The 16,190-nt window shown below is 43.0% G+C and overlaps 1 protein-coding gene across 4 annotated transcripts in view; it reads left to right on the forward strand.

Moving 5' to 3' along the window:
* The window catches only part of ADAMTS10 (ADAM metallopeptidase with thrombospondin type 1 motif 10), a 70,566-nt gene that overhangs the window by 19,044 nt on the left and 35,332 nt on the right, over positions 1–16,190 (forward strand). For all 4 annotated transcript variants that reach the window (XM_087893934.1, XM_087893948.1, XM_087893941.1 and 1 more), the window contains exons 5-11: positions 881–1,098; positions 2,023–2,106; positions 4,707–4,852; positions 10,867–10,910; positions 12,564–12,669; positions 13,887–14,033; positions 14,145–14,286. In XM_087893934.1, the coding sequence (XP_087750060.1) occupies positions 881–1,098; positions 2,023–2,106; positions 4,707–4,852; positions 10,867–10,910; positions 12,564–12,669; positions 13,887–14,033; positions 14,145–14,286 (887 nt within the window). The remainder of the gene's footprint in view (positions 1–880; positions 1,099–2,022; positions 2,107–4,706; positions 4,853–10,866; positions 10,911–12,563; positions 12,670–13,886; positions 14,034–14,144; positions 14,287–16,190) is intronic.

A 16,190-nucleotide genomic window follows, 5' to 3' on the forward strand; every position in this document is an offset into this window, starting at 1 on the left:
GACTGCAGGGGTCTTTTAACTCCCCCCCATCCACCTACCTCTCTGCCCATCTATGCTCTTTTGGCCCGCTGCATTCCCCAACCTTTGCTGACCTAACTGACCTTCACAATCTTCTTGCTCCCACTGCTGACCAAGCATGCCCGCCCTGTCCTTTCACAAGGTTTCTTTTGGCATTAACCTAAAACCAAGCCACCCACCATGATGGTTTATCGTTGAATTTGTTGAATGAGTTCTTTTGGAAGCAATTCTAGGCATAAGAAGTCAATTGGTTTTGTTTTGCGAAGTATTGGGGGGGTCCGAGGGGAGAGGAAGAAGAGGGAATGCTAAATTGAATGTTAGTTATCACTTTTAAAGCGCTCCGTGGCTTAGGACCTGGGTACCTATGAGACCGTCTTTTGCCACCAATAGCCTCCCACCGACCAGTTCGTTCTCACAGGGAGGGACTACTCAGGGTACCGTCAGTCAAATTATGCCGACGGGCGACTCCCAGGGGGAGGGCCTTCTCTGTGAGGGCTCCAACCCTTTGGAATGAACTGCCCCCGGAGATACGAAATATCCCTGATCTCCGTGCTTTCCGCCGTGCCCTCAAAACTCTGATGTTCCAACAAGTGGGGCTAAACATATGAACATGTGAATGTTTTTAAAATGTTATCTAATTTTAGGTTCTATTTAATTGGGCCAAACTATGTTATAATAATAATTTTAATTAGCAATTTTATGATGTTTGTGTATCTATATTTTTCTTGACTGTACACCGCCTTGAGTCCTATGGGAGAAAGGCGGTATAGAAATATAATTAATAAATAAATAAATAAATAAATAAATAAATAAATAAATAAATAAATAAATAAATAAATACGTCATCGCTACTTCCCTGCAGATGAGAAGCCATGGAAAGGTAGACCCTGGTGGTTGCGGACACTGAAACCCTCCCCTTTGAAGACCCTGGGCAACTTTTCTCAAAGGGGACAACTGCCTCTGAAGAGGTCAGTCAGCACTGAGCGTTATGTGGAGACTCTTGTGGTGGCTGATAAGATGATGGTGGGCTACCATGGCCGGCGAGATATAGAGGAATACATCCTGGCTATCATGAATATTGTAAGTATTATAACCAAGAATGCTATGTGGGAAGGCCCTTGGGAGACAGGAGGAGGACCCACAGCTTAGGGGCAGGTTTGTCTCCCAAGATCACTCGCACATACCTTACCATCACACACTATGGGTAGTCCTTGAATTATGACTACAATTGAGCCCAAAATTTCTGTTGCAAAGCAAGACACTTGTTAAGTGAATTCATAAATCACTTTTTTTTATAATGCTGTTGCAACGGTCACAAAATGAATTACTGTAAGTAGAGGACTACCTGTATTACCATAATTTTCTACTCCCATTTTTGTGACCTAGTAGTCTCCATAGCTGACTAATCCCTAGCAGCTTCATTTGTGGATATTGATTTCCACATTTTCTTTTTACCAGACATTCTCAACTTAGTGCCATTTGGATATGTCAGGACTACAGCTCCCCAAATTCCTCTCCCAGGTTGGAATTTTGGTAGTTACGCGCCAAAGACCTTCAAAAGGCAAAACAATGAGAAAAGCTCATTACAAAGGCTGACATATCCTTCTCACATTCGTTCTTTATGGAGCTGAAGGTTTCCAAGTCCCCAGTACTTTCTCAGATCTTCATAGTAATAACAATAGCATTTAACCACTGTGCCACCATGGCTTTTCATAGCTAGCGGCCAAAGTTTAGAAGAAAGAGGATAATGCCCAGGACAGTGAAATCTATTGCTGGGCCACAATGGTGCTTGATAGAGACAGAAGACTGACTTTTATGAAAAGAGGCTTCTGGGTAGGAGAGCAGATTGGTGGAAGTCAGATCTGGTTAACCACAAAATCTCCCTTAGCTTGAAAAGTTCTTCCGTATTCTGCCAATCCTACAAAGGATGCCATTTCTGATCAATCATGATGCTGAATCCATCTTCTTTTTAACACTGGTGTTTCCTTGTTTCCTGGAGGTCAGGTTGCTAAACTTTTCCAAGACTCAAGTTTGGGCAATATCGTGAACATTCTGGTAACCCGCCTTATCCTGCTGACAGAGGACCAGGTAAGGAAGGAATTCCCAAAGCAAGGAGGAGGAGTAGATTATTTTAAATATATATCTATACAGTGTTTTGATAAAGACTGGGCATACTACAAAGTAACATTCAGTCACTGTACTACAGGCAGATCATTCATTCAGCATTAGGAATGAAAGACTATTTTGTAGTTGTTCGGTTGCTAAGTTGTATCCGACTCGTTGTGATCCCATGGACCATAGCACACCAGGCCCCACTGTCCTCCACTGTCTCCTGGAGTTGCCCAAATTCATGTTCATTGCGTCACTGACACTATCTAACCCTCTCATCCTCTGCCATCCACCCCCTTCTCCTTTTGCCTTCCATCTTTCCAAACATCAGAGTCTTCTCCAATGAATCCTCTCTTCTCATCTGGTGGCCAAAATATCTGAGCTTCACCTTCAGTATCTGTGCTTCCAAAGGACGGTCAGGATCGATTTCCTTTAGGATCGACTGATTTGATCTCCTTGCAGTCCAAGGGATTCTCAAAAGTCTTCTCCAGCACCAAGTTTGGAATATTAGGGAAGATCATTGTGAAGAACCATCACCAATCCCAAGGCTAATTCTTGGAGAGATGGACCAGAGGCACAAAACAATCTAGTTATATATGAAAAATGTTTTCACCCTCATCGTCTGTAGAGATTCTCAGTCATCCAGGTCGTGGTTGTCCCAAAGGTGCTTTTTTCAGGAGGCAACTGGATTTTTTTGTTTTTTCTTTTGAAGACGTTTCTCATCCCAGAAGCGTCTTCAGCCCTGACAGGACAGTGGGGAATGGAAGGATTTATATTCCTTACAGACAGCTGGTCATTTGCATCCTTTTAGAGAGTTGTTGAAGCCCATGGAGGTTTATCTGTGTCCTCAAGGTCACCTGAGTAGTGTGCCTGGTTCCTGTAGTCTGCAATTTTCCCCCTGGAAAACCATTCCTACTCCCCCACCATTCAAAGGGTGTTCATCCCTAATTGTATTGCTAAAAGTCTATAGAGATTCTCTATAAACATCTGGGCCCGAAAGCCCTACTAAGCAGGTATATACAAAAGTATGAAGGCTATTGCTTAACGCATTGTAAGCCGCCCTGAGTCTCCGGAAAAGGGCGGCATATAAATCGAACCAAATAAATAAATAAAATAAATAAATGGTTGTCCCAAAGGTGTTTTTTCAGGACACAGATAAAGCTCCAAGTGCTTCAACGACCCTCTAAAGGGATGCAAATGACCAGCTGTCTGCAAGGAATATAAAGCCTTCCATTCCTCACTATCCTGCAGGGTGGATTTGATTTAAATCGAGTTGATTTAAATCACAATTTAAATCATGATTTAAATCACTAGTAAAAAGGCTTGATTTAAATCAACTCGATTTAAATCATAATTTTTAAAGAGCAACTGTCATCTCCGCTACTCCTTTGACCCACTGTTGACTCACCGATAGTCCCAGTGTTGCAGAATATACAGCATCATGCTACATAACTAAGCTCCATTTCATGCTGAATAAACTACATTATTTATGTATCTTAAATAGAAAGCTATCTTACGAGATTTTTACCCCAAAAGCTTTTTATTAAAATAAATTCGATAAAAATAAAAAAAAAATCTGATTTAAATCAAAAAAATCCGATTTAAATTTTAAAAAATCTGATTTTTTTGATTTTTTTAAAAAAATCATTGATTTTTATCCACCCTGCTATCCTGTCAAAGCTGAAGAAGCTTCTTGGATGAGAAGCGAAATGTCTTCAAAAGAAAAAAGAAGGAAGTCCAGTTGTCTCCTAAAAAAGCACCTTTGGGTTTCACCCCCATCATGCTACTGAACATTTTCAAAATGACCTAGAACTAAATAAAAAGAGAGAGCTGAAGAAACGCGATGACCTTTAGATCCTAATAAAAAAAAAGAGGAGGTTCTTAGAAGGAAAGGCTCGTATATAATTTCCTCTCCAATGCAGGAAATAATAATTTCCTAGTTATGGAAAATCAGAAATTACCCAAATAATGTGGGAAAGGATGAGGAGATAATGTAGGAATATGGGAGGGGGAGGAGATTGTCAACATGAAGGGAGTTCCAATAACAAAATATAGTTGCAAAGGAGGCCCCGTCTTATGTTCCAAAACAGACAAAGGTGCCAAGGAAAGTTCTTCAAAAATTGAGGGGTCCTTGGTTGGTGCTCCCTGAGCTTGGTTGTTTTCTTGCAGACATTTCATTACCCAACTAGGTAACATCATCAGTGCTAGTGATAATAGCACTGATGATATTACCTAACTGGATAATGAAATTACATTGGGTTGTCTTTATTTTAGCTTTTTCGGCCAAATTATTTAATATTTTTAATTCGTCTTTTAACTTTTATATTGTTGTGGGTTTTATCTCTGGCTGTACGCCGCCCTGAGTCCTCCGGGAGAAGGGTGGTATAAAAATTTAATAAAATAAAATAAATAAAATAAATGTCTGCAAGAAAACAACCAAGCTCAGATAGCACCAAGGACCCCTCATGAGAACCCTGAGCTACAATTTTTCTCCTTTTCTGGTCTCCAAAGATCATCAATGAATAGACTAGCTCCTCATAGCATCATTCATGTTAAGACTGACCTGTTATCTTCTCCAGCCATCCCTGGAAATCAACCATCATGCTGGGAAGTCCCTTGACAGCTTTTGCAAGTGGCAGAAGGCTATTGTGAGCCTCAGCAGTGATGGGAATGCCATTCCTGACAACGGCATCGCTAACCATGATACTGCGGTTTTGATCACCAGGTAAACCTCTAATTTCGGGGAGGTAAAGTTGGAGTGGATGTGGATGAAAAGCCAATACAGACAGCCCTTGAGTTATGACTATTTGTTTAGTGACCAGTTGAAGTTATGATGACAATGAAAAAGTGGCAATAAAAAACAGTCCTTGCATTTAGAGCCGTGGTGGCGCAGTGGTTAGAATGCAGTATTGCAGGCTACTTCTTCTGACTGCCGGCTGCAAGCAGTTTGGCAGTTCGATTCTCACCGGCTCAAAGTGGACTCAGCCTTCCATCCTTCTGAGGTCCATAAAATGAGGACCCAGATTATTCTTCTTTTTCCTAATGTATTCCTGAAGGTGCAGGGTCTGCTTTTCTGATTATTGAATGCCACTTTGTATGGTCAGCTGTGTCTCCAGGGTGCAGGCCTGTAGCTTGCATATCTTTGTTGATGGTATCTTGCCATCTCTGTTTTGGACGCCCGTGAGGTCGCCGGCCATTGACTTCTAGTTGGTAGGCTGTCTTGGCCATGGTGAAATTGTTGGGGTCAATAGGCTGACTCTGTAAACTGCTTAGAGAGGGCTGTAAAGCACTATGAAGTGGTATATACCAGTAAGTCTAAGTGCTATTGCTATGACCATTGCAGCCACCGCCTGATCGCCTGATCAGAATTTGGGTGCTTGGCAACCAACATGTATTCACACTGGTTGCAGCATCCTGACATTATGTGATCACCATTTGCAATGTTCCCAGTCAGTTTCAGACAAGAGATGTTAATGAAGGAACATGGATTTGCTTAACAATTGCATGATTCACTTAACAACCGCAGTAATTCACCGCAGCAAAAAAGGTAATAAAATCAGGTGCAATTCACTTAATGACCAGCCTGCTTAGCAACAGAAGCTCTGGTCCCAATTGCAGTCGTAAGGTCAAGGACTATCTGTGGTGCTTACGTTGAAATACAGTTTCTTCTCATCCTTGTAGTTTACTTTCATGAAATAAAAACTTCATATTTCTTTCCTACTTTTTGCTGGAATACTCCTTTGCCTGACTCAGCTCTGAAAACCTGCAAGGTATCCACTGTTTCTCTGGGGAACTACATATTTCTGGGGAATTATATCTTTTGTCTCCCTTCATTCTTGATGTGCAAGATAAGGAAGGGAAGAAAAATATGCTAACTTGGAAAGCCTTGTCTTTCAACACAACTGCTTGAGCAATTGCTTGTGAGTCTTCCCACTGAGTCCCTGGGGCATATTTACAAAGCCAAACCTTGGACGAAAAACCAAATGCCTTGTAAAACTTCTCTGTGTCTCATAAATTCCGCATCTCCAGATAACATCCTGCTGTGCTTTGGAGTTTGGGTTTTTTTTTTGAAGGGCGAAAGAGTTCATTGGTTTGGTTTTTGCAAAAGGCACACATGTCAGTAAGAGATGAACCAGGAAACTTACAAAATTAAGGTTTAGCCAGAGGTGGGCTTCAGATCCTTTAGCAAAGGGTTCACTGCCCCGTTGCTGGGTGGGCATGGCCGTGGTGGGTGTGGCCTAGTTGGCCACCTGCACCACGGGGAGGTGGGGGGCGTTTTTTGCCCTTCCCCAGGCTCCAGTGGCTTTCCTGGAGCCTCCGGGAGGGCGAAAACAGCTTCCCCTGGGATCCAGAGGCCCTCCAGAGGCTGGAAACAGGCCCAGTTCCAGACTTCCGGAACCTCCAGTAGGCCCATTTTTTGCCCTCCCAGACCCTCCGTGTGGCCCCTGCACTTACCTGGAATGATGAACGGGCTGCGTGGAGACTCCTGGGAGGGGCGGGGTGGGAGGGGCGGGAAAGGGAAGGGTGGGCGTGGCCAGCCAGGGGTGGCATTTGGAGGTTCGCCGAACCCCAGCAATCCTTGGCTAGAGGATTGCCCGAACCCTGCCAAACCCCCAGGAGCCCACCCCTGGGTTTAGCCCATCTGCCCATATTCATATCTCATTTGTAGCCCACACAAAATTAGGAAGCCATTTTTTGCAGTGGCATCAAATGAGGTGAAGTTTCAGGAAAAAGGAAGAACCAACATCTGGAGTGGCAGGTATTAAGGATGCTAAGTTTGACCGTGTTGTTTGCAAGGGTTTATAGGCTATTACAAGGATGCATGACAACCATGATGTTACAGTGGTCAGTTGGATAACAATTGCTCAAGTTTCTTTCAGAGGAAACCTGTTTAATTTGAATTTCCCAAAATATTACATGAACTGAAATAGAATATGCCTTTCTGACATTTGCAATATGGTGTTCTTTTCAAAACAGCGTACAAAGAGGGAGTTCTGTTTTGGAGAAGTGCACCTTGTTAACACCTATGAATTTTCAACCAGACATTAAAAAAAAAAACATAGTAAAATCAAATAAGAAGTAATGAATTTTAAATTTGCAAAAAGAAAAAGAAAAAAGAAAACTCACCTGTTGACAAAAAAAAAAAAAACCCCAGATGAACAGAATAATTTGGTGGCAAATCTTTACCCTTCCAGTGAATGAAAATGTTAAAATCAAACAAGTTTTGGAATAGTACATCTCCTTTTACAGTGATTTGGGTACAATTTCCCGTCTTTAAAGACATGGCTGCCAGTTTCTCCCGCTCTGTCTGGCTCAGCGCAAGAGAGGAAAATGTATTCACAATTTCCTTGCTTCTGTTGGGTATCCCTGACATACCATCTCATAGTAGGCCTCCCTGAAGCCTCCTGGGAGTGAAAACAGTCCGTGGGGTGGCCGCAGGGCATCCCCCCCCCGCACCCTGTTTTGGGCCTAGGAGGCCTCCCTGAAGCCTCCTAGAAGTGAAAACAGGCTGCGGGAGGAGGGGGGCTCTGTGCACACACACACCCCGTGCCTCATTTTGGGCCTAGGAGGCCTCCCTGCACTTACCTGGGAGCCAAAATGGGGCATGTGGGGACACCTGGAAGGGGCGGGGCAGAGAGAGGTGGGGCCAGCAAGCAATTTAACTACCAGTTCGCCCAAACCGAGCCGAACCGGTGAATCCAACCACTGAACCCATGTCTGTCTATCTTCGATCGTCAACAGAGATTTGTGGCCCATAACCAAGGCATAAACATGTGGCAGCCCCATAACATTGGCTTCATCCCATCCCTAGCCCATGAGTAGGATAGGCTTAAGTCATCCTTGGCTGCAATGTTTTTTTCCCATTTCCTCCTACATTGTCAGTCTCAGGATATGTAAAATCTGTTTAAACTTCTTCCCCATTACTTTGGAGGAAAATCAGGGAACTGGCAATAACTAAGAAGAGAGGCGGTTGAGGCTGGAGAGAGATCAGCAATAAGGAGAGCAACTTTCATGCCAGTACGGATAGTCCCTGACTTACGACCACAATTGAGCCCAACATTTCTGTTGCTAAGCGAGACAGTTGTTCAACAGTGAATTTTGCCCCATTTTACGATCTTTCTTGCCACAGTTGTTAAGTGAAGCATTGCGGTTGTTAAATTAATGACATGGTTGTTAATTGAACATGGCTTCTGCACTGACTTTAAATGTCTATGGAGATTCTCAGTCATCCAGGTCATGGTTGTCCCAAAGGTGCTTTTTTTCAAGAGGCAACTGGATTTCTTGGGTTTTCTTTGAAGGCGTTTCGCTTCTCATCCAAGAAGCTTCTTCAGCTCTGACTGGATGGTGGGGAATGGAAGACTTTTTCAACAGTTCCAAAAAGGCTCCACACCCATTTGCACCACTCAGGTGACCCTGAAATGACTCTCTAAAAAAATGCAAATGACCAGCTGTCTGCAAGGACCCCACCATCCAGTCAGAGCTGAAGAAGCTTCTTGGATGAGAAGCAAAACTTCTTCAAAGAAAAACCTCTTGAAAAAGCACCTTTGGGACTCCACTGACTTTGCTTGTCAGAAGGTTGCAAAAGGTGATCACACAACCCCGGGACATTGCAACCATCATACATACGAATCAGTTGCCAAGCGTCTTGAGTTTTGTTCACGTGACCATGAGCATGCTGCAACGGTCGTAAGTGTGAAAAACGGTCATAAGTCACTTTTTTTCAGTTTTAAATTTATTTATTTATTTATTTATTATTTATTAGTTCGATTTATATGCTGCCCTTCTCCAGAGACTCAGGGTGGCTTACAATGCATTAAGCAATAGCCTTCATACTTTTGTATATACCTGCTTAGTAGGGTTTTTGCCTCCTCCCCCCCAAGCTGTATTCTTTTTCTATACAAAGTCAGCTTATTGCCCCCACAATCCGGGTCCTCATTTTACCTACCTCGGAAGGATGGAAGGCTGAGTCAACCTTGAGCCTGGTGAGAATTGAACTCACAATAATTGCAGGCAGCTGGCAGTTAAGTGCTACTTTAACAGCAGTTTAGTCTACTGCGCCACCAAGGCTCCTAAATGGTCACTAAGTGAATGGTTGTAAGTCGAGGACTACCTGTATCTCTCTCTTTTTTTTTTTTTTTGCTGATGCTCAGAGGGCTGGAGAGCCTTAACTGAGCAGAGGGGGAAGCCTTAAGTTCAAGTTACTATCACCTTGACCTGAGGTTGTGCCATCACAAAGTTTACCAAATTCCCAGGAAAAGCATAACTCTCCACCACCTGGTTTTCAATCCTTTGCCTCTAACCAGCAGTTTAGCAAAGCACAGGTAGTCCTTGACTTGGAACCATTCATTTAGTGACTTTTCAAAGTTACAACAAGCGATTTACAACCAGTCCTCACGCTTACAATTGTCACAGCATGCCTGTGGTCACGTGATCAAAATTTGGGCGCTTGGAAACCAGAATGCATTTACGATGGTTGCAATGCCCTGATATCTTATGATCACCATTTGCAATGTTCCCAGCCAGCTTCCAACAAGCAAAATCAATGGTGGATTTTTCGCTTAATGACCGTGTGATTCACAGCTACTGCAGTGATTCGCTTAACAACCATGGGGAAAACGTTGGTAAAATCAAGTGCCACTCACTTATTTAGTAACCTTACTTACTCACTCACCTTGCTTAGCAGTGGAAATTCAGTTCCCAATTGTGGTTGAAAATTGAGGGCTACCTCAGGGGTGAAATGCTCCCGGTTCGGACCAGATCGCCCAATCCGGTAGCGATGGGGGCGGGTGGTTTGGAAAACCAGTAGCAAAAATCCCTGCCCCACCCACCCCCGCCCAGCTGAGCCACGCATTCATCAGAGCCTTTTTTTAAAAAATTTTTAAAAGCATTTTTTCTACAACCTCTTCGGCCGAAAAAATGCTTTTTTTAAAAAAAAGGCTCTGATGATCGCGTGGCTCAGCTGGGATCGTCAGAGGCTTTTAAAAGCATTTTTTTTACAACCTCTTCAGCCGAAGAGGTTGTAAAAAAATGGTTTTAAAAGTTTTTTTTTTAAAGTTAGCCACGCCCACCCAGTCACGTTACCCCACCACCACCAAGCCACGCCCACAAAATCAGTAGTAACAAATTTTACATCTCATCACTGGGTTACCTGTGTTCTTTCTTTCATGGTCTGCTTGTTTTTCTCCCTGAAGTTAGTCACAGGAAAATTTGGGATGTTGAATTTGATGGGCCTTTGGTCAGACTCAGCAAAGCTCTTAACATAATGGTGGGTAGTGGTTCCCAACAATTAAAATCAAATTCCTTTAATCCCTCCCAGCGGTCCAATTTATTTTTATTGATTTATTTATATCCCGCCTTTATTATTTTTATGAATAATTCCACAGCAAACACATACCTAATACTCCTCCCTTCTCCTATTTTCCCAACAACAAACCTGTGAGGTGGGTACAAATTTACCCATCTGGCTTTCAATGGTAAATTTCAGGGCCCATTTTATTTTATTCAAACTTTATTTTCAGGAGATGGTTGTAAACATTCCACTGATGAAAACGCAAATATTGGCGTCAAAATTTAGCTTTATGTACCCCACCCGCGCTGTGGTGTTTTGATAGATTCTTCATTTGGTGATTAGTTTCCGGGCAATAATCCTGCAGAAACCACAGCTAGCTTAATCGGTGCAATGGAATCTGATCTAATGTGGCATTTTTCTTTGTTTCTTCTCTCTTCCCCTCCTTCTAGATATGATATTTGCATTTACAAAAACAAACCCTGTGGAACTCTAGGTAGGTACAAAACGTGCCATCAAATGCTTATCATTATAGCCTATGCTAATTTTTTATGCTGATTTTTTTGAAGTGGAAAAATTTTATTTGGGCTGGGATCATACAACTCGGCCAAAATGCGGTTTGAAAAAGTGGTGGGATTCAATTTTTTTTACTGCCGGTTCTGTGGGCGTGACACGGTGGGTGTGGCATGATGTGGCTTGGTGGGCGTGGCAGGGGAAGGATACTGTAAAATCTCCATTCCCTTCCCACTCCAGGGGAAGGTTATTCTAAAATCTCCATTCCCACCCCACTCCAGGGGAAGGTTACTGCAAATCCCCATTTCCTCCCGATCAGCTGGGACTTGGGAGGCAGAGAATAGATGGGGGAGGTGCCAGTCAGAGGTGGTATTTACCGGTTCTCCAAACTACTCAAAATTTCCACTACCTATTCTCCAGAACTGGTCAGAACCTGCTGAAACCCACCTCTGATTTGCAGTAGTGTCTATCACAGGAGTCTCCAAACTTGGCAACTTTAAGACTTGTGGACTTCAGCTCCCAGAATTCTTAGCAGGCCATGCTCTCTGGGGAATACTGGAAGTTGAAGTTCACAAGTTTTAAAGTTGCCAGGTTTGGAGATAAATACCGCTGTCAACATGACAATATGTGCTTCATGATGTCATTATGAAAACTTAGCAGTTGGGTCATCATGCATATAAATTGCATCATTTTCATCCTTTGTCTCTACCCAATCCCATAGACATAAGTAGAGCATGCCCAATAGCGAACAATGGGTTTACTTAATGACTGCAATGTTTGATTAATGACTGCAGCAGTCACTTTACTGGGTCCATTCTGGTAATAAGTCAAGGACTACCTGAAATTGTATTTGTAAGGTCCCATTATATGGGTAAGGCAATTAAATTTTGCTTATGTGATTTAAGGTTTATAGCATCTTGGGGTGAATGCAACCAATTAAGTGGCAACCTAGTCTTCCTCTTACTGATATCTTTAATTCTGGTTTCTTTTCTGGATACAGTTGGCCTGGAAGTACAGTAGATTTATATATAGTACCAGTAGTAGCATGGCCGAAGGAGAAGTATGCATGGCCACATTGGCTAAGGGTTCTGGGACTTGTAGTTAAATGCATTTGTAGAATCACAATCATCCTCACTTGTGGCTTGCAAAGAATGGCTGAATGAAAACTTTCAGACTCTCAAAAAGTTTGAAATAGTGAACTGGGATTGTCCATTGTGGCAACTTGAGGTAGATGAAATCTGTAACAGATTTCGTTGGGGGTGTTTTTTGGAACCCTGACATTCTCAAGTAGGGGGCCTGGAGGGCAGCAATATAATAGCCTTGATATAATTAATAATATGGAAAATGTGTTGTTGTTTTTAAGGTGATGCCTATTAACTTGCTTTTAACACAGCGGTGGGCAGCTACTTGTGGACTTCAATTCCCAGAATTCCTGAGCCAGCCATACTGGTTCAGGAATTCTGGGAGTTGAAGTCCACAGGTCCTAAAGGGGGCCATAGTTCCCACTCCTGCTCTAACAGATGAGCTAATTAATGAACATTTTAAAATCACAAAGACCAAATTGGGAAGTGGGCTAGAGCTACACAGTGGCTAGACTTCGCTTCTGCTCCCCACAGTAATGTTTTTCTTTCTCCAGGATTGGCCCCTGTGGGTGGGATGTGTGAACGTGAAAGGAGCTGCAGCATCAACGAAGACCTCGGCTTGGCCACAGCTTTCACCATTGCTCATGAGATAGGCCACACGTGAGTCCACTACCATTGTTGCGCTTGTGGCATATGCAAGCAGCTTTCATGATACTAATTTATGTATTTATTTAGAAAATTTATGTTAGAACTTAGACTTAGAATAACTTTATTGTCATGATGGATATACACTGATCGGCATACATTAAAATGAAATTTTGTTGCATACAGCTCTCAAAGGGTCACCACCTCCAATGTACATTACATAAAAATGACTAAATAAATACAAAATTATGCATATACCCACATATATTATATGGCACAGAGAAACAACCCAGTCTCGTTTGTATGTGTTGTGGCTCCGTTACTGAGCCTGTGTCATTGGCAGGAGAGGATTCCGAGAGTGAAGGAGAGGAGTTGGCAAGGCCTCCCTCTCCAGGAACCTCCTCTCTGGCAATGCCTTCGGTGTCCGCCGAAGGGCAAGAGATAGGCCCAGGGCCAAGCATGTCCACACAGCCACAGGTGGACAGTAATGAGGGAGATGAGTCTTGGCTGGATCCTCGGCAGTGTCGCAGAGATAAGCGCGCACAACAGAAGAAGAAGCGTGCCAGAGATTAAGCTGAGTCACTGGACCACACCCCACAGGGTATATGCCTTGGATTTAATTACGGACTGGACTGTGTGTATCTTGTTTATGAGTAAAGTTCTTGGCAAGCAGCTACTGGGTTGCTGCCAAGCCTCTTATCGGAAGAATTTGTTGTCTGCCAGTTTATTTAACCCCCAGCTGTCTGTTTGTGTGCGTGTGTGAGACGGGGACAGAACAGTATGTATACATGTACATGGCGAGAGAAACGAATCTTGTGAGTTTGGCATATGAATGGCATAAGGGACAAAGCTGTTACAGACTCTGGTTGTCCTGCTAGAAATACTTCGAAACCTCCTCCCAGAGGGGAGCAACAGAAACAGAAACACATGGCGACCCCAAGGCGGCTTACAAGAACATAAAAACACAATATGAAAGAAATAAAAAGAAAAATAATAAAAAAAGAAAAATAATAAAATAATAACCCACCCTCACCTGGGCGACAACACCCATTCATACTTGCCATTTAATGGGCTCCATCCTGCTCTGGATTCCCCAGGCCCGCTGGCAGAACCACATCTTCAAGGCCTTCCAAAAGAGTGTTAGTGCACCCATTTTGGGTTTCCATCTTCCTTGAATGGGGAAGACCCTTCCTGATGTAAAAAACAATCATAATGTTTCTCCCCTTTTCCAGGTTTGGCATGAACCATGATGGTGTTGGAAATAGCTGTGGAGCCCGGGGACGGGAGACAGCTAAACTCATGGCAGCTCATATTACTATGAAGACCAACCCCTTTGTGTGGTCAGCATGCAGTAGAGATTATATAACCAGCTTCCTGGAGTAAGACTTGACTCACTTCATTATCGAATGTTCCTCATCCCCCAAAACCAGGTTTTTTTTTCTCCCAAATCCTTGTTATTCATAACCTGTGCTCCTTCCCTCTACCCCTAGCTCTGGAATGGGACTCTGCCTGAATAACGCTCCACCCAAGCAAGACTTCATCTATCCTACAGTGGCTCCAGGACAAGCCTATGATGCAGACGAGCAATGCCGGCTTCAGTACGGAACAAAATCTCGCCAGTGTAAATATGGGGTAGAGAAGCCTTCCTGCTTTTCCTCTTGATTCCCAAGGGGTTGGAAGGAAGGAATTTTAGTTAGGCAAGAACATTGGAGGTAGTCCTCGACTTACAACCAGTCACTTAGTTTCCATTCGAATCCTAATAAAGCTACTTATGATTCCCAAGTTCTGACATCCAGCTCCCTCCCTCTGGGGCCATATGACCACATTTTAGATGCTTGAAAACTGGCTCACATGTGGGGCTGTGTCAGGGTTCCAAGTAATCCACCCATAGCAAGCAGAACTCCGAGGCAAGTAGGTTCCTCAAAGAACAAGTTTAGTGGACATATCATATTGGCACAGACTGGTGAAAACCGACTCTAAAAGTTCCCGCGGTTTTCACCTAATTAAAAGTAAAGTTTTTATCCCCTTTCCCAAACAATCAGTCACATGATCCAATCAAGGTGCTGTCTGGTTGCTTGGAAACTTCACTCCTCCTCTCTTCAACCACCTGTGGGAATGTCCTTGGTTCTCAGGGGAAACTATTTTGTTTTGGCTACAAAATCCCAGCTATCTCTATTCCCCCCCTGCCTATCTCTCAGCACCATTGTGGCACCACTGAAGCCTCCAAGATGGCCTCAGTCAGGCCAGCTTCAGAGCTGACAGGCTGTTTGTAGCATCCCATGATCACATGACCTGAATTTTTGAAGTTTTTGCTGAAAACCAGAGTGTACTTCTGGTTTCCAGCAAAAACCTGCCCATAGGAAACAATGGATTTACTCAACAACCATGGCGTTCACTTAATGAACATTGCATTCATTTAGCATCACAACAGAGGTATTAAAATCAGCTGCCATCACTCACAAGTGCGACTGTCACAATTTTTGCATCAACCACAACGGTTGGCAGCATGTTTTCAAGCTATTAGCTATGTCTAACTTTTTCCTATATTGAATGCCCCTGATGTTTGTTTATTTCTGGTCAGTCTTAGTAATATGCTTTTATGCCTATCAGATTAACAGTTTATCAGGAATCAGAGAAGATGGTGCATCCCTTGAAGCCAAAACATAATATTTCTTGTAGTGATTTCGGTGTCCCCAATGAAGAGCAAATCAATGAAGAGCAAAACAACCGTTGCAACATCCTCATGGTCACACGACCAAAATTTGGATGCATGGAAATTGACTCATATTTATGACTTTTCCAGTGTCCCGAGGGTCATGTGATCCCATTTTGCAACCTTCTGACAAGCAAAGTCAATGGGGAAGCCTAATTCAATTAACAACCTTGTTACTAATTTAACAACTGCAGTGATTCACTTAACAAATGTGGTGAGAAAAAGTCATAAAATGGGGGCAAAACTCACTTTATAACTATCTCGCTTAGCAACAGAAAAGTTGAGGCTCCATTGTGGTCATAAGTCGAAGACTACCAGTACTATGGAAAATAAGCCTACACCCTTTTCCCTGTGATATTCATTCATGTGCAGAAAACTTGTAGCTATGTGTTATCAAATGGAAGAAATTGTAGTTCATTACAAAAATAACCTTACAGGTAGTCCTTGACTTACAACCATTTGTTTAATGATATTCAAAATTACAATGGCACTGAAAAAAATAACTTAGAACCATTCCTCACACTTAGCTACAGTGGCGCAATAGTTAGAGTGCAGTACTGCAGGCTACTTCTGCTGACTGCTGGCTGCCTGCAATTTGGCAGTTCAAATCCGACCAGGATCAAGGTTGACTCAGCCTTCCATCCTTCCGAGGTGGGTAAAATGAGGACCCAAATTGTTGGGGGAAATATTTGACTCTGTAAACCGCTTAGAGAGGGCTGTAAAGAACTGTAAAGCGGTAATTAAGGCTAAGTGCTAAGTGCTACTGCTACAACTGAAACATGGACATCTGATCCAAATTTGGGCACTAGGCAACCATCATGTA

Source organism: Pantherophis guttatus, chromosome 1 (genome assembly GCF_059756535.1).
Source record: "Pantherophis guttatus breed Tessera chromosome 1, ASM5975653v1, whole genome shotgun sequence".
Classification (NCBI taxonomy): Eukaryota; Metazoa; Chordata; class Lepidosauria; order Squamata; family Colubridae; genus Pantherophis; species Pantherophis guttatus.